This window comes from Muntiacus reevesi, chromosome 3 (assembly GCF_963930625.1).
Source record: "Muntiacus reevesi chromosome 3, mMunRee1.1, whole genome shotgun sequence".
Lineage (NCBI taxonomy): Eukaryota > Metazoa > Chordata > Mammalia > Artiodactyla > Cervidae > Muntiacus > Muntiacus reevesi.
In genome coordinates this window covers 205,387,194-205,407,524 of record NC_089251.1, presented here as the reverse complement: position 1 = coordinate 205,407,524, position 20,331 = coordinate 205,387,194, and the positions used below count along the sequence as shown (strand labels likewise).

Here is a 20,331-nt window from a genome sequence, read left to right as displayed (position 1 = left end):
GTTTGATTCCTGTGTAGGGAAGATCCCCTAGAGAAGGAAATGGCAACCCACTCCACTATTTTTGCCTGGATAATCCCATGGACAGAGGAACCTGGTGGGCTACAGTCCACGGGGTCACACAGTTAGACTGAAGCTGTTTAGCATGGAAGCAGATGCCCAGGAGTGGGGTTGTGGGATCATATTTTAGTTCTGTTTTTAGGTTTTTAAGGAACCTCCATACCATTCTTCATAATAGTTGTATCAATTTAAATTCCCCCCAACAGTGTGGGAGGGTTCCCTTTTCTCCACAACTTCTCCAGCATTTATTGTATGTAGACTTCTTGATGATGGCCATTCTGACTGGTGTGAGGTGATACTTCATTGTAATTTTGATTTGCATTTTTCTGATAATTAGTGATGTCAAGCATCTTTTCATGTGTTTTTTTTTTTTTTTTTGTCATCTGTATGTTTTCTTTGTAGAAATTTCTATTTATTTTGATCTTCCACCCATTTTTTGATTGAGTTGTTTGTTTTTTTGGCAGTGATCTGCATAAATTGCTTAGATATTTTGGAGATTAAACCCTTGCAGTGAATATATTTACAAACATTTTCTCCCACTATGAGAGTTGTCTTTTTTGTGTTGTTTATGGTTTTTTTAGCTGTGCAAAAGCTTTTTAGTTTAATTAGATCCCATTTGTTTATTTTGGTTTTTATTCTCATTTCTTAGGAGAAGGATCTAAAACAAATTGCTGTGATTTATGTCAAAGCGTGTTCTAGTTATGTGTTCCTCTAAGAGTTTATAGTGTGTGGCCTTTCATTTAGGTCTTCGTTTCATTTTGACTTTATTTTTGTTTATGGTGTTAGAGAATGTTCAATTTCATTCTCTTGCATGTAGCTCTCCAGTTTTCCTAGCACCACTTATTAAGAGACTATCTTTTCTCCATTGTATATTCTTGGCTCCTTTGTCATAGACTAACTGATCATTGGCATGAGAGATTATTTCTGGGCTTTCTATCCTGTTTCCCATCCTTAAGAAAATTTATTGATTCTTCTGGAAGATGTTTTTATCACTATGAAAAGACAAAGTTATGCTACTTGTTCAAGTTTCCACAGTAAGTGTTGAACCAAACAATCTACAAACTTTTACACCCAACCCACAGTCTTCATATTATACTACTCTGTAAGCTTATGATGGTAGAAGAGATTCAATTAAAACAGGAACAAGTAAATTATGCTCATGACCAATAAAAGTATATTTTAAGAAATGGACTCAAGTTATTTGAAAGTAATAAACAGTAACCTTTCATTTGACAACAATGAATCCTCTTCTTGGTTTAACTGGAATTTAATCAGGAGTTTAACTGGAATTTAATCAGCAGATTAAGACCTACGCTTAAATAGGCAAGATTTAGAGTGCATGTATGTCACAAAAAAGATGAGATGAATGAACTTTCCCAGATGTTAAAATGTATTTTTAAGTTGTATTATAGTGATTCTAGTCAGAAAAAAAGACCAAAGTTACAGAAGGGATTTAAAATGTACATTAAGTAAAAAGATAAATTACAAATCAGCTATACTGGAGAACTGCCTGGTTATTGGGGGAAGGAAAACAACTGAATTTGTACTTAACCCTTTAAACCAAAAATAATTTTAGGTGGATAGAAGATATCATGAATTTTAGAAATACTAGAAAAGTAACTGTTTAAAGTCTATAGTGTTGAGGCAATGAAGCTTCTCTTGGCACATGACTAGGATCTGAAATAGTAAATAGCTTTTAGAAATAACCACACAGAGATTTAACATTTCTCTTTAAAAAATACCGGGGCTTCCCTGGTGGTTCAGATGGTAAAGTGTCTGCCCACAATGCGGAAGACCCAGGTTCAATCCCTGGGTTGGGAAGATCCTGTGGAGAAGGAAATGGCAACCCACTCCAGTATTCTTACCTGGAAAATCCCATAGACAAAGGATACTGGTAAGCTACAGTCCATGGGGTGCAAAGAGTTGGACATGACTGAGTGACTTCACTTCACTTCAAATACACATCGACAAAGAGAAAAGGCAAACTTTAATTGGGTAAAATATTTATTGAATGCATGAAAATATATTTGCAATTTGTAATATAAAAAGAGCTTTTAGATATCAACAAGGAAAAGAACAACAATCTCTTTGAAATGACAATGATGGGTGAGTCACAAATGGATAAATAAAAATCTTTAAAAAAATACAAAGCAATATGACAAGCTAGTCAGACTTAATCATAATCTAGCTGCAAGTTTAATAATGATGTTTGCTTTCATTTTTGCCATTCAAATGATCTAAATCAGCACAATGGGTAATATTATTTTATTGTGGTATTAAAGATAAGCTAAGATACTTGTAAAGCACATAGCATTATAAATTATTTCTAATTTTTCTAGAAAATGAGTTGGCAATATGAAGCAAAATGTAAAATGTGCAAATCTTCTAACCTATAAATTTTACTTTGGGTCATGTATCCTAACAGTGTGTGTAAATATCCAATGAAAATAATCTCAATATTTTGTTTATGTGAAAAATTTGATCATCTAAATAGCTGTTAACCTGTAAATACTTACATAAATTATGATATATTCCTTAAAATTATGTCTCTAAATTTTTTCTCTTATATTTTAGCAATTATTCAAAACAAATGAGAATTATTTATGGGCTTATGGTGTTATAAAAAGTAACTAGTATGAATTACATACAATTTTGTGATTGTTTTCCTTTCCTGTTTGATAGTGAGAGGTTTCTTAAATTTTAAAATTTCAATTGCAATAATTTTGAGTTTTCCTGATTTTGATGTGAGTTTTGATTTAACCTCATCTGATAACTAAATGATTTCCTTATAATTTGTCATGTATTCTTTATAAGGAAACAGTTGGATATGTTTTGCTTTCTCCACTTTCCTAATGAATAAAGCAAAAGATTTAAATAACTTGCTCAAGTAAACACAAGTTAGGACTTTATTCCACTGAAATAGAGAAAGTTGCTGGGGAATTAAATTACTAATTTCCTATGCTGCATACTTGGTTCAGTCAACAAGGGCCTGCAAATACCTCCAAATATTGTTGAATCAGTTGTTTTAATCCTTGTTTTTCAAGTTCTAGTACTAAGTAGAACAGCTTGAGATTTTCGTCTCTCACATCGTTGCTGTTCCGTTGCCAAGTTGCGTCTGACTCTCTGCGACCCCATGGACTGCAGCACACCAGGCCTCCCTGAGTCCTGTTGCAGTATATTTATTTCTTCACTGACATGCTTGAGAGAAACCTAGTGTATGGGTATTTAGATGATATTTAAATTTTGCACTTTACAATACAATTTGAAAACCTGCTTGCACTACTTCTCAGCAATTGACCCTTAAGTGCTATTCAGGATATCAAACCAGATGTGTTTAATATTAGGACATAGGAAACAATATAATGTCAGGTGGTTTGAAAGTAGTTTGTTCACATGAATTAATATAGAAAGGCCTGGTATATGAAAATATTTTATTACAAAAAGTGGCACTGTCAATGAGGTTGGTACTTTAGTCAGCAGTATATTATGGTGAAAATTACCTGCTAAATATGAATAATTTAAAAACTGATGCTAGGGAGCTTCTTTGAAATGAAATTTTGTATTATAGACAACTTCTCATGAATAAAATTATAAGAGTAATTCTAGGACTTATTGTTATGATGAACAGTTAATGTTTTTAACAGGAAATATATCAGAAAACGGTTTGTTTCTTTCACTCAGAAATCTTGTTGTATAATGAAATATATTCTTCTCATGCTGGTTGCTGTTACTTTGCAAGCCATAGATTTATATCCTGGGCACAACAGACCTATATGAAATTGAAAAATGATGCCCAGGTCATTTTTCTTGTCTGCTTTAAAGACTTGAGCCATTAGCTATCCATTTTCTTATATAAAATAAATGTTTTAGATGAAATCATGTTTGAAAGTGAAAGTGCCAGTCACTCATATGTCTGATTCTTTGCAACCCCATGGACTCTAGCCTGCCAGGCTACTCTGTCCATGGGATACTCCAGGCAAGAATACTGGAGTATTAGCTAGTTTTGTAGCTGGTTTTCATTTGCTTCATGTAGAATATAAGCTTTACCCTGGATAACTTTTACACATTTATTGTGTTCTGCATGCATGAGTGCTCAGTCACTTCAGTCATATTTGACTCTTTTCAACCCTATGAACTATAACCCTCCAGGCTTCTTTGTCCATGGTATTCTCCAGGCAAGGATATTGCCTGGAGGCAAAATTCTCCCGGCAAGTGGATTGCCATTCCCTTCTCCAGGGGGTCACCCCAAACCAGGGATCCAACCTTGGTCTCCTGCATTGCAGGCAGATTCTTTACCATCTGAGCCACCAAGGTAAATTTAATTTACTCTTATTAATCAAATTAATTATTTATGTATTTTTATTAGGTTGTCCATTTTCATAGTACACTGACAGTACTATATTTCAACTCAGTGAACACACTATGAATACTAAGGAAAAAAAACCCAATATCCTATCTTCTCCAAATGGGAAGCCTACTAGACTCAAATAAAACAAGAAAAGGTCAAAATATTGCTATATATTCTACATGATGATGACATCATGATGCCTTTAGGCTAACAGAATGACTAAATTAGGTTGTGAGAAATTGTCTTTTTTTAACTAGCAAATTTATTTTTTATTTATTTTATATAGGTTTTGCCAAAATTAATGCTGAATTTAAGCAGCATCTAAACTTCATCTTCTCTAGCATCATTTATGTTAGTCTCACCCTCTTGAGTATTTTACTGTTTGCCACTTACTGTAAAGGTGATACAATGAAAGAATCTTACATGGTTTTTTTATGTGGTAACACTTTAAAACATGCTTGCATGTGTGGAACGTGTTAAGATTTTGGTTCCAATCATGGTTTTACTTATTGTTTATCTTGGAGGAGGAGTAGTTTTTTTTTTTTTTTTTTCCTTTTTCTTGTATACAGGATTCTTTATATTTCTTAAAGGATAAAACAGAAAAAAAAGTTTTGTTGTTGTTGTTTTTTTTTTTTTTTTGCATGCGCATGCTCAGTCATGTCCAACTCTTTGTGACCTCATGGAATGTAGCCCACCAGGCTCCTCTGTCCATATAATTCCCCAGGCAAGAATACTGGAGGTGGCTGCCATTTCCTCTTCCAGGGAATCTTCCTGACACAGGGATTGAACTTGCATCTTCTGCAGTCACCAGTGGATTATTTAATCACTGAGCCACCTGTGAATCCAGAAAACATTTTTATCCACTTTCAGATTGAGGATCAAGGGTAAAATCTCAGTGAAAATCTCAAGATAGGGAAACCTAGGGTGTGCTCATCCCAAGAAGCACTGACATAGGTGGTAAAACCTGTCAGCAATGATCTTATCAACATATAAGTTTTTTAAAATTAATTTTTATTGGCATATAGTTGATTTACAGTGTAGTTAGTTTCTGCTATACAGCAAGTGAATCAGCTCTGCATATACATATATCCACTCTTTTTAGAGTCTTTTTCCAATATACATCATTACAGATTATTGAGTAGAGTTCCCTGTGGTATATGGGCTTCCTGGTTGCTCAGATGGTAAAGAATCTGCCAGCAATGAGGGAGACCTGGGTTCAATCCCTGGCTTTGGAACATCCCCTGGAGAAGAGAACTGGCTATCCACTCCAGTGTTATGGCCTGGAGAATTCCATGAGCAGAGGAGCCTGGCAGGCCACAGTCCATGGGGTCACAAAGAGTGGGACACAACCGAGCGACTTTCACAGTGTTCACGTCAATCTTAAAGACTAAGGAAAGGAGACTAGAATATGACAAACATCACTTACACCTTTAACACCCTCACAGATTTATTTTCTCTTTCTACCTGTACTTGCTGTTCACAATGGTCCCAAAGTTTCTTTTTTAATACAATGTCTTAAAAGAAGTTTTGTAGAACTGCATCTTGTAATTTTGTGAACTCTGTTTACTGCACTAGAGTTTCCTACATGATGCTCTGGTTCTTCATTGAATGATAAAAATAAAATTTCCAACAGAGCCACTCCTTACTCATCGCAAAGAGTACTAGTCCATTATCCTAGAACAAACTTTGCATCTTCATAGCACTTATTTCCAAGAGAAACAAACACTTTGTTGCCTAGATTGTCTTTTCTCTCACTGCCATTTTTCACAAGTATTAATATTATTTATTCAGAGACCTACTTCCTCACACTTTAGTTTTCCTAACTGTCTGATTTAATGGCAAATCCATAGTCCTATTTTAAATATTCTCAAGGCCATGAAAATGCATGCTATTTATTCCAGTTCGGCAGTTTAACTGCAGTGCAGAGGTTTGGTACCTAGAGATTTAAGCCTCTGTTTAAGCATAAATTACTAAAGCACCCTGTTCTTTTTTCTTGTAAATGTAACTCTCTTTAACATGAATCCCCTTAGATGTCTTAAGTAATAACTGATATTCCAAGAAAAAATCTGAAAAACAGCAAAAGGAGAAGGGGATTTACATTTTTAATCTGATATATTAGATCATCTTTCAATGAAATCCCTCTTAACTATGATAATCACAATTAATTCATTCCTACTCTTGTTCATAAATCTTTGGGTGGTGCTTTAAAAGGTCTTTCAGAAATAAATCTTTTGCAAAGCTGGAGTCATGCGTCCTGTCCCAGGTCCCTGAGAGAGTGTACAGAGAGATTAAGTCATAATATGGGTTGTAATCGGACAGATGTAGGTGCAAATTGTGGTTCTGTCTCTTACTTAAACTTTCAACGCTTCCAGAGCCTGTCATATGAATTATGAATTACACTTCTACTTCCTGGGGTTGATTTAATCATAAATAATATATGTACAGTGCTCGGCAGTGTCCAATATATAGTAAGTGCTCAATTCAATAATTATATTAGTCCCTTCTATGCCTAACTCAGCCGTTATCTTCTCTATGATTGCATCTTGAAGCAGATAACTAATCGCTTTTTGGAAAGCTTATAGTTTACAATTTACAAGCCCTAATTTAACCAAGACCTGCAACTAGATCCCCTTATGTTAATATGTTTCTTAACTTTGTCACCCCAAATGAATGAGTTGTGGGCAGGGATCATGTTTATTACAGTTTTTGCACTTGGCAGGGTACTTGACTTATGTGCTTGCATATAATTAGTATTCAACACATGTTTATAAACTGACAGACAACATATAGGAGTAAATAAAAATTGTCAACTAATACTCTTTTGTATTTAATTCTTTTTAAAAATGGCTTTTATCACCATAATCATTTTTTTAAATGCTACCAAGTGCAAAACTATGTCAAAGAGATTGTGTACTAGACATTTGATAACTGAATTGATGTAGCTAGTTTTCATTTGCTGCACGTAGAACATGAACACTATCCTGGATAACTTTTATACATTTATTGTGTTCTTTATGCATGAGTGCACAGTCACTTCAGTCATATCTGAGTCTTTGCACCCCTATGAACTATAGCTCTCCAGGCTTTTTGTTCATAGTATTTTCCAGATCAGAATATTGAAGTGGGTTGTCATTTCCTTCTCCAGGGCATCTTCCTAACTCAGGGATCAAACCCATGTCTCCTGCATTGCAGGCAGATTCTTCACCCACTGAGCCACCTGGAGAGCCCTTTTGTGTTTTGGCAGGCCTTAAATATGACTATCATTTTTCCTTATTTCTTCTAGTAACATCTCATGCTATATCTATGTTATGTATATAGATGGTCTTCTATATTTAAGGATTCTGGAATTGCAAATATGCCTATTTTCTAAATTCAGTTTGTAACCTCAGGATCCATAGTTGCTGCACATTCTCAGTCATTCAAGACAAGTGCCGAACAGCAGAACATTTGTGGTGCCTGATGTGCACTTTCCCAGGTGAGATCAAAGAAGATGATGCAATGCCTTCGCTTTCCAGTTTTCATACTGTAAATTAGTGTCCTTTTGAGGGTCTTTTAGGGCTATTTTTTCATGTGTTTGTGTTTTCTTTTTCATGATTTTGCTATTTAAACGGCTCCCAAGCACAGAGCTGAAATGCAGTCCAGTGTTACCAGGGGCCAGTAGGCTATGATGTATTTTAAAGAGAAATTACAGGAGTTAGGATTGTACGAAAAAGATTTTCATGACCCCAGATCATCACAATGGTGTGATCACTCACCTACAGCCAGACATCCTGGAATGTGAAGTCAAGTGGGCCTTAGGAAGCATCACTATGAACAAAGCTAGTGGAGGTGATTGAATTCCAGTTGAGCTATTTCAGATCCTGAAAGATGATGCTGTGAAAAGGCTGCACTCAATATTCCAGCACATTTGGAAAACTCAGCAGTGGCCACAGGACTGGAAAAGGTCAGTTTTCATTCCAATCCATAAGAAAGGCGATGCCAAAGAATGCTCGAACTACCGCACAATTGCACTCATCTCACACACTAGCAAAGTAATGCTCAAAACTCTCCAAGCCGGGCTTCGGCAATATGTGAACTGTGAACTTCCAGATGTTCAAGCTGGTTTTAGAAAAGGCAGAGGAACCAGAGATCAAACTGCGACATCCGCTGGATCATCAAAAAAGCAAGAGAGTTCCAGAAAAACATCTATTTCTGCTTTATTGACTATGCCAAAGTCTTTGACTGTGTGGACCACAATAAACTGTGGAAAATTCTGAAAGAGATGGGACTACCCAGACCACCTGATCTGCCTCTTGAGAAACCTGTATGCAGGTCAGGAAGAACAGTTAGAACTGGACATGGAACAACAGACTGGTTCCAAATAGGAAAAGGAGTACATCAAGGCTGTATATTGTCACCCTGCTTATTTAACTTATATGCAGAGTACATCATGAGAAATGCCAGGCTGGATGAAACACACGCTGAAATCAAGATTGCCAGGAGAGGTATCAATAACCTCAGATATGCAGATGATAACACCCTTATGGCAGAAAGTGAAGAGAAACTAAAAAGCCTCTTGATGAAAGTGAAAGAGGGGAGTGAAAATGTTGGCTTAAAGTTCAACATTTAGAAAACTAAGATCATGGCATCCGGTCCTATCACTTCATGGGAAATAGATGTGGAAACAGTGGCAGACTTTATTTTGGGGGACTCCAAAATCACTGCAGATGGTGACTGCAGCCATGAAATTAAAAGACGGTTGCTCCTTAGAAGAAAAACTATGACCAACCTAGACAACATAGTAGAAAGCAGAGATATTACTTTGTCAACAAAGGTCCATCTAGTCAAGGCCATGGTTTTTCCAGTATTCATGTATGGATGAGAGTTGTACTATAAAAATAGCTGAGTGCTGAAGAATTGATGCTTTTGAATTGCGATGTTGGAGAAGACTCTTGAGAGTCCCTTGGACTTCAAGGAGATCCAAATTCTAGTGGAAATCAGTCCTCAGTATTCATTGAAAGGAGTTATGTTGAAGCTGAAACTCCAATACTTTGACGACCTGATGCGAAGAGCTGACTCATTGGAAAATATCCTGATGCCAGGAAAGACTGCAGGTGGGAGGATAAGGGGACGACAGAGGATGAAATGGTTGGATGGCATCACCTTCTCAATGGAGATGAGTTTGGGTAAACTTCGGGAATTGGTGGTGGACAGGGAGGCCTGGTATGCTGCAGTCTGTGGGGTCGCAGTGTCGAACACGACTGAGTGGCTGAACTGAACTGAAGATGAGTTAGGTAAGCTTCATTCAGACATGAGTTATAACATTGGCCATGAGCTCAGTGCTAAGGAATGAACAATATTTAGTGTTAGATGCAGCTTTTTCAAGTTAAAAAGAAGCACATAAAAAAAAATGTTATATATTCATTGGTTGATGAAAATGTAACCAAAGGCTCATAGGAACCTAATCCTGTACTTCTCCTAGGAGAAATCTTTCAGTATTTGCTAATTCAATGTTCATGGTGACTTATAGATCATAACAGAAATAATGATAATCAATTATACCATTCATGATGATTAACATTTAGTAATCTTGTATGAGTTCCTAGAGCAATGTAGAGATGATAGGGATCGGATTGGTTTGTGGGATCCTATGATATTTTCTGTACCTCCCAATGCCTTTTTGGTATCAGGAGATTGAATATCATGTCAGGTCCAGCTTCCAGGAGTATAAATTGGATCAAATTTTTATATGGCATATCTCAGTTTTGCCCCACACCTACTGCCTTTGCCATAACTATTCATACTCTATAAGAAGCAGTGGAACATCATTTTCAGAGATGAGATGAATATGTAATTTTTGACCATGAAATTTCTTTGTCCCCATGGATCTTAGCAGATGTTCAATTTGGCCCTCATTTTACAGCAGCCAACAATTACAGTAAAAAGACTGTTTCTAATCCGAGGGACTCCAATTTTATCTTCTCATCATAAAACAAGACCTACCTAGCCAATATAGAAGAGATATATATAATAAAAGGAAGTGGAGAATGTTAAAAAAGAATAGAAAAAACTGGAAATAGGACTGCCATATGACCCAGCAATCCCACTGCTGGGCATACACACCGAGGAAACCAGAATTGAAAGATACACATGTACCCCAATGTTCATCGCAGCACTGTTTAACAATAGCTAGGACGTGGAGGCAACCTAGATGCCCACTGGCAAATGAATGGATAAGAAAACTGTGGTACATACACACAATGGAATTTACTCAGCTGTTAAAATGAATGAATTTGAATCAGTTATAATGAGGTGGATGAAACTGGAGCCTATTATACAGAGTGATGTAAGTCAGAAAGAAAAACACCAATACAGTATACTAATGCATGTATATGGAATTTAGAAAGATGGTAACGATGACCCTGTATGTGAGACAGCAATAGAGACATAGATGTAAAGAACAGACTTTTGGACTCTGTGGGAGAAGCCAAGGGTGGAATGATTTGAGAGAATAGCATTGAAACATGCATATGACCATATGTGAAATAGATCACCAGTCCAGGTTCGATGCATGAGACAGGGCGCTCAGGGCCGGGGCACTGGGATGACCCTGAGGGATGGGGTGGGGAGGGAAGTGTGAGGGGGGTTCAGGATGGGGGACACATGTGCACCCATGGTGGATTCCAATATTGTAATTAGCCTCCAATTAAAATAAATAAATTTTTAAAAAAAGAATAGAACTGCCATTCAAGGAGAGAAATGCAGATTAGCACAGACTGAATTTATTCCAATGTGCCTTAATGTAGATGTTCAATAAAACTAAGTTAATTTCTTCTTGAAAATTCCCCCTTTCAAAATCTCTGCAACAAACATAAAGAAATGTCTATCTCTAACCCTGTTCATCTCCTACCTTGTACTATTTATATTCTATGGATATACAGTGCAATTTAGTTATGGAAAATTAGAAAACAAGAAAAATTTGAGATCTTCTGTGAATATGTGCACACGCACACACACATACACATACACATCAAGGATAGTGGATTTAGTGGAAAGAGTTCTAAGCCAGGAGAAAAGTTCTAAGCCAACAGTTTGGCAAACTGTTGGCTTTGTTAGGGGCCCTATAGTTGAGGCTCAATCTCTATGATATGTTTGCTATGTGTTTGCAGGTTAGGCAGGGCTAACTTTTTTTAAAAATTAAAGTATAGTTCACTTGCAATATTATATTAGCCTCAGGTGTACAGGGCTTCCCTTTTGGCTCAGCTGATGAAGAATCTGCCTGCAATGTGGGAGACCTGGGTTCGATCCCTGGGTTGGGAAGATCCCCTGGAGAAGGGAAAAGGCTACCCACTCCAGTATTCTGGCCTGGAGAATTTCAGGGACTGTATAATCCATGTGGATGTAAAGAGTCAGACGCAACTGAGTGACTTTCACTTTCAGGTGTACAATATAGTGATTCAATATTTTTGTAGTTTATGCATATACAATATTATTAACTATATTCTCTGTGGCATACATTACATCCTTGTGACTTATTTATTTTGTAACTTGTTGTTTGTACATTTTAATCCCTTTCACCTGTTTTCTTCATCCTCTGATCCTTCTTCCTCTGCAAATGCTAGTTAGTTCTCTGCATCTGCGAGGGCTAAATTTTTTATTGTGATCTTCCATCTCAACATACCAGGTGGGAGAAACAAATGCTGTATCAGGCTAAGAACTACAAAGCAGAAAGTGAATTTATGTATTTTTCTCTCTAAACCCCATCATTGGAAAGACATCTAAGTTCTTAGGATTCATACACTGAGAAGAGTCTGTAAGCTCTATAGCTCTACATCATATAAATATGATGGAAAGAGATAAACATTCAATGGTTATATCATCCAGTTTTGTGTCAGTGATTATTTTGACTTGCTTTGACTAAAGCAGTAGGGAACAGGAACTCTTTGTCAAGAGGGATATGAACCTAGAATTCATAGGAGAGTGTGTTAGGTAGATTAATAGATGGAATGAATAGTTTGTTTCCATCCATAACATCATTGAAACATTTGTCTGATTTGAAGACCACTTAATGACTTGGGAGTTTACTCTGGCAACAGAACTTTCTGAGATGGGAAAACAAAATGGAGAAGTGGTCACAGTTCTCAGCTCTTTGTCAGCTATAGTAATAAATTCAAGATTTAAAATTTGTAGTCAAATATAGAATTTTATAGAACACAATATGAATGCCAAAATAGACACCAGGAAAAATATTTTTCACTTCTATGACTCTGTAGTAAAGGTGATCTCAGATTTAATAGCTATTCCAAAAGAAATAGAGGAAACACTTCATTATGAAGCACAATAATATAACAAATTGTGGAAGGATTGTAATTTCAATGCACAGAATGAACACTAGTATTTATTTGCCAAATATGTGGCTAGTCATGTTTAATTGAAGTTATTATTGCAGTGAGAAGAAATAATAATTTCACTTCTAAGGATTTTTAATTTACAGTATTGTATTTGTGCAATGTACGTCGACTATAGGATAAGAGAAGTTTTTATAATTACATGTTGAAAAATGAAAGTACCAATATAAACTCTATGAATCCTGTAAATAATAATATAACAATATAGTTAAGTGGAAAAGAGTTTCTTCACTAGATCCATATAGCTTAGAAAAATATAATTTCATTAAAATGTCACATACTTATAATCTCTCTCCCTAACCTATCTTTTACAATTTTCCTCATTTTCTCTGTATTCTATTATTTTATCATCTTTAATCAGTAAGAACCAAAATTTAGGAATATCTTTGCATCATCCACTCTGGTCCTTAATGTCACCTCAACATGTAAGCTGTGATCCTTTGGAGGATGCCCTTTAGAAAGAAACAGGACTCTTTATAAGATGATATAAGAAATCTCTTGAAGATACATGCTTGCAACCAATTACTTAACATATAATTTTCAGATATTTCTATGAAGTGCTTGGGGTGTTATCCCATTTTGTCTCCATAAGCACTTCCATTCGCAAGGCATTTTTCCCCATCAGAATCATTATTCAACAAATATTGATTGCATGTTGCAGGCAAACCTGATACCGTATAAGGTAATGTGGACGATGCCAAAGTAATACACACCTGGACCTGATTCCAGTGGGAAAAGGAAACAAACACTTAAAATCTTATCTAATTTGTGCTACAGGGTGTGAAATGTCCTAAGAGTTAAAAGTAAACTTTGAGAGAGAGAATTTCTCTAGATAGATAGATAGGCTGTAATGGAAGGAGGAAAGTTTTTCATCTGAGTGAAGTTAGAATATCCTAAAAAAATAATAAATTAGAAAAAAAAAAAAGAGAGACATTCAGGATATACAGAAGGAATTTATCTAATATAGTAAAGTATAGGCCAGGTGAAGAGAAGTAGTGGATGATAAGAGTGGGAAACCATGGGGAACACAAATAACAAAACACTGGAGTATCAATGTTTCGATATTCACACTTGAATAAAGTTTGAACTTTATTTTATAGGTAATGAGGAATCACATTTTGAATTCTCTCTAAAACCAATTTTCCATTTCCAGGATTTAGTCAAAAACATATACATACTCATTAAAATAGAGCCTTTACTCCAAACTATAACTCTTCTTTTTGTTTCAGATTTTTCATTATTCGTATACTGCTTCATATGTGATCTACAATATACACACTAGGTAAGTTCAATGATCATCTGGTTTCCATGAGCAACTGTCCAACTGAACTGTAGGTGTAGGTGTCAATTTGTTCATATAAAACTATCTACCTTTTTTCAAGGGAAGTTTGGGAGTTAAACCCTCCAGAAGTAGAGGACTCTGTCCTGCAGTACGCGGCCTGGGGCGTCCAGGGGCAGCAGCTGGTGAGTACAATTAACATGCACCACACACTCTCAGCCAGGGCCCTATGGAAAACGTTACGGAAGCCACTGTCTCGGAAAAGTTGTCCTATGATATGGCTGTTTTCCATTTGCTTTAATATGTTTTATCTAATACTCCAATTTAAGAATATATGAAACAGTACCAATATTATGTTGTCAATTAATTAAAAAGTAAACATTTATAGAGTAATGTGTGATTAAACGGCTAGTTGATAATGAAACCCAGAAGAGATCCAAGAATATGGAGGCCAGTTCTGCAAAATTCCAGTTGCATAATGTTTTATTTATTCTTAAAGCATTGCTCAGAGCAAAAATTTAAGATAGAAGTCGACAGTTGACAATGTTCTCTTAAGAGAAGGTTTCTTAATCATCATAATTTGAAATAATTTTGAAATTATCACAAGCTCAAAAAGAGAATGATTGATGTAAAAGCAGTTTGAGCTTCACGATATTCTTGTGTGTGTCTCATGCAGGCCTGGATATAGACTTTAAGGGCAGACTGCTCAGGAAGTGGTATTGCTTGTTTGCATGGCTTGAGCATGCTCAAAAGTACTACATATGGCCAAACTGATTTCTAAAATTTGTGTGTGTTTATATGCCTACTAGCAACAATGTGGGAATTTCCTTTGTTCCATATCCTCACCTAGTTTTTCCAGGCTGTCATATTTTTTGTTAATAGTGACATTATTGCTTCTTCATTCCAATTTCTATACTTTTTATTTTATTAAAATCTTTTTGCCCTAGCTAACCTACAGATGTGTCTAGTTATGGTGTGATAGTTTCTTTTTTTGTGGAGAGATTTCTAAACAATTATTCTATTATGACTATAAGATTAAGGTTTTGGTAATCTATGCATTTATAAAATTCCATTTCACCTAAATTTTCAAATTTTTATCATAATACATTTAACTTCTCTGTTTTTTTAATCTTTACATTTGTTTCTGTATTTATTTTTTCATGTTTTCTAATATTATTTGTAGGTTCTGTCCTCTCTTTTTTCATGGTCAGCTTTGGTTATTTATAAATTTCACTTTTGTCTTGTCAAAAAGTCAAATATTGAATTGATTTTATCCTTCCTAGTATAATGTTAGTGTTTCCTTTTTCTTTTGTAATAAATAACTGAAGACTCGAATTTTCTCTAAATTTTGCATAATATTCATTCAAGTTTGATAGTGATATTTTTATACTAATTTGGTTTGAATATGTAGAAAATGGATCATATGTTCTTACTTCTGATGGGTTATTTTGATGCTTGTTTTTGAATTTACAAAACTATGAACTTGGATTTGAAATTGATTTCTAAAGTTCAAAAGCAGATCTCTGTAATACTGACTGAAAATAATGAGTTGATTAATGGCTTAACATAAACTTTTACAGATGTTTTCCATGTGGGAAGTATAATGCTTTATGTGTGCCTATTAGGTCTATCTTAATACATGATTAAGTTTTTAAGACTTTTTAAAACAAAAGTTTGTCAATAACAATGAGAGAAATACGTGCGAAGTTGCCGGACGTTAGACTTGAAGCTGCTTAAGCATCTTTATGGTTGTATTTTATAAAGAAATTCTATGTAACAGTGTATTCACTGTCATATCCACTCTAAATGGTTGATTAAATTATTTTAAAGACCACAAGTAGTAATTTAAAAATGAAAAAAAAATTACTGCTGTGATTCTGTCAAGTATTCCCATTGACATAGGGACCTCCTCAACAGAAGGCAGAGGCTACACTACAACAGGCCTTAATCCAGGCGCCGCTTTGAGGTTGCCAAACTTAGAGAAAGCATTTCATTTATGTGTCCACAAGAAGGAAGGCATAGACGGGAATGTTAACTTAAAGGTTGGGACCTGAACCCCAGTCAGCGGCATACTTGTCCAAGAGGCTCCACCCAACCACCTGAGGCTGGCCTCCCTGCCTTCAAAACCTTGCAGTCATTGCAAACCTGAAAAAAGATGCCTTAAAACTTGGGGGCAAACTATTTTTATTAGACACCAAGTGAAACAAGTCCTGAATGGGAGAGGTCATGTATGGATGTCTGATCAAAGGATCCTCAGACACCAAGTGATGTTTAATAAAATCCTGCCTGTTTGAGCTAGAAGTGGTCTGTCATTCCAAATCTTTGTAACAATGAAATAGAAGGCAGGAGACCATATTCTTAGCAACAAACTAGTTATAGTTGCAGCTCAGTCACAGCTCACCTGGGAAGCAGGCAGGGGCAAAGGGCAGTGGCTTCCAAGATGCAGATGCAGGTCAACCCCTGAAGCGGTCCTGATGACTCTTGGCTTCCCTTTTTATCGTTTCTGTCTCCTCCCTGTGGAGCCTGGTGGGTTACATCCTATGAAAAAATAGGCGGTGGTTCAAGTATTCACCTGATTATTCATGCCCAGGACCAGAGGTTCTCACTCAGGTCCTCGACTTCCTCTTTTGTGGGCACCCCCAACCTGCGTTGTTCTGCCATCTTGGACTCTTTATTTGTTTCTACTCTAACTACCTGACAATTCTAATACCATAGATTATAAGCAGTATGCTTGTCTTTATCGTGTGTCTACTTTAGAGCCATTTAAAACAGTGTATTTATATTCCTATGTAGGACTGTCTCTAGATCCATTCCGTTATGATATTCCTGAAAGCTGGCAGCAGAAGGTACTCAGAATATGCTAGATGTAAAGATGCAAGTCTGATTCAGAGAAGGCGAGAATCAGTGAGTTCACGGGCAGTGGTGACGTGGGCAGTCACTGTAGACCTACTCACTTTCCTTTGCTGCTGACTAGAGAGCTGGTTCGCAGGGCAGAGGCAGATTCTAAACACACAAAGTGTCCGAACACGGAAACCCAAGAGAGCCTCATGTTTGTGGCACTAGAGAGCCCTTAGGAAACATCTATAAATGACTCTTGTTCTCCAAGTCTGAGAGGAGAAAAATTCGGTGCCAAATTTTATGACAAAATAACAGTTTCATACTCTCAATGAAGTAGTATTAGTTGCATGCATTTTCTTTAATGATTCATATTTGTTATTGATTAATTATTCTTTAGCATGTTTGAAAGAATCATAAGAGTACTAAAAGTTTATAAAAATCATAGATCTTCTCAAGGGAGTCATTTTGCAGGTGATTTATCCTTATACATTACTATCTCTGAGAATATTACTTAATCTCCGTATGCCTTAGTCTCCGTATCTGTAAAGTGCTGACAATAGCAATGCTTTACTAATAATATTATCTTATTTAATGTATTAATATGAAGTATTTTGAAAAGAAGCATATAGGAATTTAGAGGTGTTAGATTTTATTGTTTCTAAAAGATAAACGAAAAAAAACTTTGTCACTTGAATTTTAAATTCTTTAGGACTTTTGATGTCACTAAATTTGTGAAGAAATGAGGTTAAGTTCTGTGTAATGGCATTTTCCAAAGTCATTAGGAAAGTTTGCGATAAATTCCACTCTTATTGAGGTTATGTTTTGTGCAAGTAAACATAAGTTCAGTGTATTATAATTAAAGAGTTATCTCTACAAATGGCTAATGGTCCATTTCATGTGAATGACAGGCTTTGTCAATATTTGAAGCCATCAGCAAACTCTTCAATATGATTTATCAGAGATGAGCCATTGCAATGAATTTAAATGAGTCTTATAGTGTTTATAAACTAAGGACAACTCATTTTTCATCTTTAATTCTCAGTTTCTAATTTTATTTGCTGTAAATTAAACCCCTGGCTATAGAAAAGAAAGGTAAGAGGTTAGGCATAACTTATAGGTAAAGAAAGTCTTAATTAGAATTTTAAGGATGTGGAATTTTTTAGTAGCACTAGGTGTAGGGGAAAACAACTTGGATGGGCCCAGCTACATGGGGAAAGAATCTGACACAATACAGCATGTATTATTTAGAAAAGGCAGTGAGTAGATTACTTTAGTTGTAGCAAATGTATTATAGAAAGAAATAATGGATCCTGATACAGAAAAGGTATATTAGTCATTCATTTGAAAAGAATTCTAGTTTAAGAAGGTATAGCCTTTTTCTTTTCAAAATAGCTTCATTATATAAAAGTTAAAATCACTCATTGTAAAACATTTTGAAAATTCATAGATTTCCTATAATTATATGAATTCATATACTGGAGAAGGAAATGGCAACCCATTCCAGTACTCTTGCCTGGAGAATCCCTAGGACAGAGGAGTCTGGTGGGCTACAGTCCATGGAGTCACAGAGTCAGACACGACTGAGTGACTGACTCACACACACAAATTCATATATAAAAATTAATTATACTTACATATAATTCTACCATAAGAACTGAAGGATTTTGAAAATCAAATGAAATTTGAGCATAAGAAGGAAAAAACATTTCACTGACTAAAACACACTATCCAGAATTAGGAAAAAAAACTCAGTTCAACCTCAGATTCTCTGTTTTTTATTTTGTGACTTATGGAAGGTTGATAGCTTTAAGCTTGCTGGTTTTAAAAATGAAAGAAAATCATAGCTATTCTCAGTTTAAATGGGATAGGTCATATGCACAAGTTGATTTCCAGAAAACAGTATTAATCATGTATATGTGTATATATGTATATGTATCATATATATGTGTATGTATCATATATATGTGTATGTCTATTCAGAGAGAGAGATAGGAAAATTGACTCTTGCAATTATGGCAACAGTCTGGTCAACTGGAAACTCTGATAAGATTTAGTATCACAATCGAGTTGCAGAACTGAGGCAGAAGTCCTCCTTCAGGAAGCCTGTTTTTGCTGTTAAGGTTTTCAACTGATTAGAAAGGGCAAACCATATTACTCCTTAGTTAAAGTGAACTGATTATAAATGCTACTCATACCTTTTAATTACATTCACAACAGGAGTAGTGTTTGACCAAAGAGGCACCAAAACTTAGCCACATTTACACATAAAATTAGCCATCACATCATAGTAAGCACACAATAAATGATACCTATTCATTTGATTCTCACTTGTCCTCTCTTGTATTAACATAGCGCAGAATTTCATCATCCCTCCCCTAAAACATTTTGCAGCTTATTTTCTAATATCCCTTCTTCAGTGGCTAGCCACTCTGATTCACACCTGCAGAGGTATGGTTAATAATGCAGATCCTTACCAGCTGCCACAAGCTTATGAAATGTCACTGAAGTGACCCAGAGTGCCTCTGATGTGACTCTCAAGATGTGACGAAGGTGTCACATCGTCTGACTCCTGACACTTCGTCACAGCACACAGCACAGAGTTTGCTCTGCCTGAACTAAACTGTGTGATTTCCAGAGGGTGACACGGGGCTGCTTTATGTACTAAGATATTTCCCGTTCTAGACCCAGCCACTGTTTTCTTTTCATCAGAACTCAGTCAAAGACTTTCCATCCTCTCTGATAATTTTTTCCCTAATATGTCTACATCTAAGTGAATTGCTTACCCCTCAATAGTCTAACATTCTTCTTTTTTATCTCAAATTTTAAACATTTTATATTATTTATATGCATTGCTATCTTCCACCACTGACCTACAGTCATTTCCAGGGAAGACAGAATAAAGAATACGCTAAATGTCTCTATCGTCTCTCTGTCTCTTCTGTCTTCCCCTCATCTCCCATCCCCTCTTGCTTCTTCATAAAAATTCATTTAGCACAAGGCAAGATGTTTATTTAATAAGAAACTAATGAAAGACTAACTGTTGTCACCATGATTAATGGGATGCCAAAGAAGGTTTTGAGAATGGCATAATATGAAAAGATATCATACATGAAAAGACATGATTGGCAGAAAAGTTTATAGCAGGGTGTAGGTAACTAAAGGCAGAGAGCTAGGTTTAGAGGCCATTAGTATAATCTAGCACTGATTTGATAAAAATATATATATATATTTAAGAGATGAATAAATCAAGTTTTAAACTGAGAAAACTTGCTTGCGGTTGAACAATAAAAACTATAAAGTATTTATAAAGTACTTATTATACATAAATTATATGTGTATTTCTATAGATTTTACAAATAATCTCATTTAGACTCCTAATTTATTTAAGCCACTTTACTGAATACAAATAAAAATTTGTGCAT

At 35.6% G+C, this 20,331-nt stretch overlaps 1 protein-coding gene across 1 annotated transcript in view; it reads left to right on the top strand.

Moving 5' to 3' along the window:
* The window catches only part of DPP10 (dipeptidyl peptidase like 10), a 707,061-nt gene that overhangs the window by 524,007 nt on the left and 162,723 nt on the right, over window positions 1-20,331 (top strand). Inside the window, exons 6-7 of the mRNA XM_065927825.1 lie at window positions 14,022-14,074; window positions 14,175-14,256. Of these exons, the coding sequence (XP_065783897.1) occupies window positions 14,022-14,074; window positions 14,175-14,256 (135 nt within the window). The remainder of the gene's footprint in view (window positions 1-14,021; window positions 14,075-14,174; window positions 14,257-20,331) is intronic.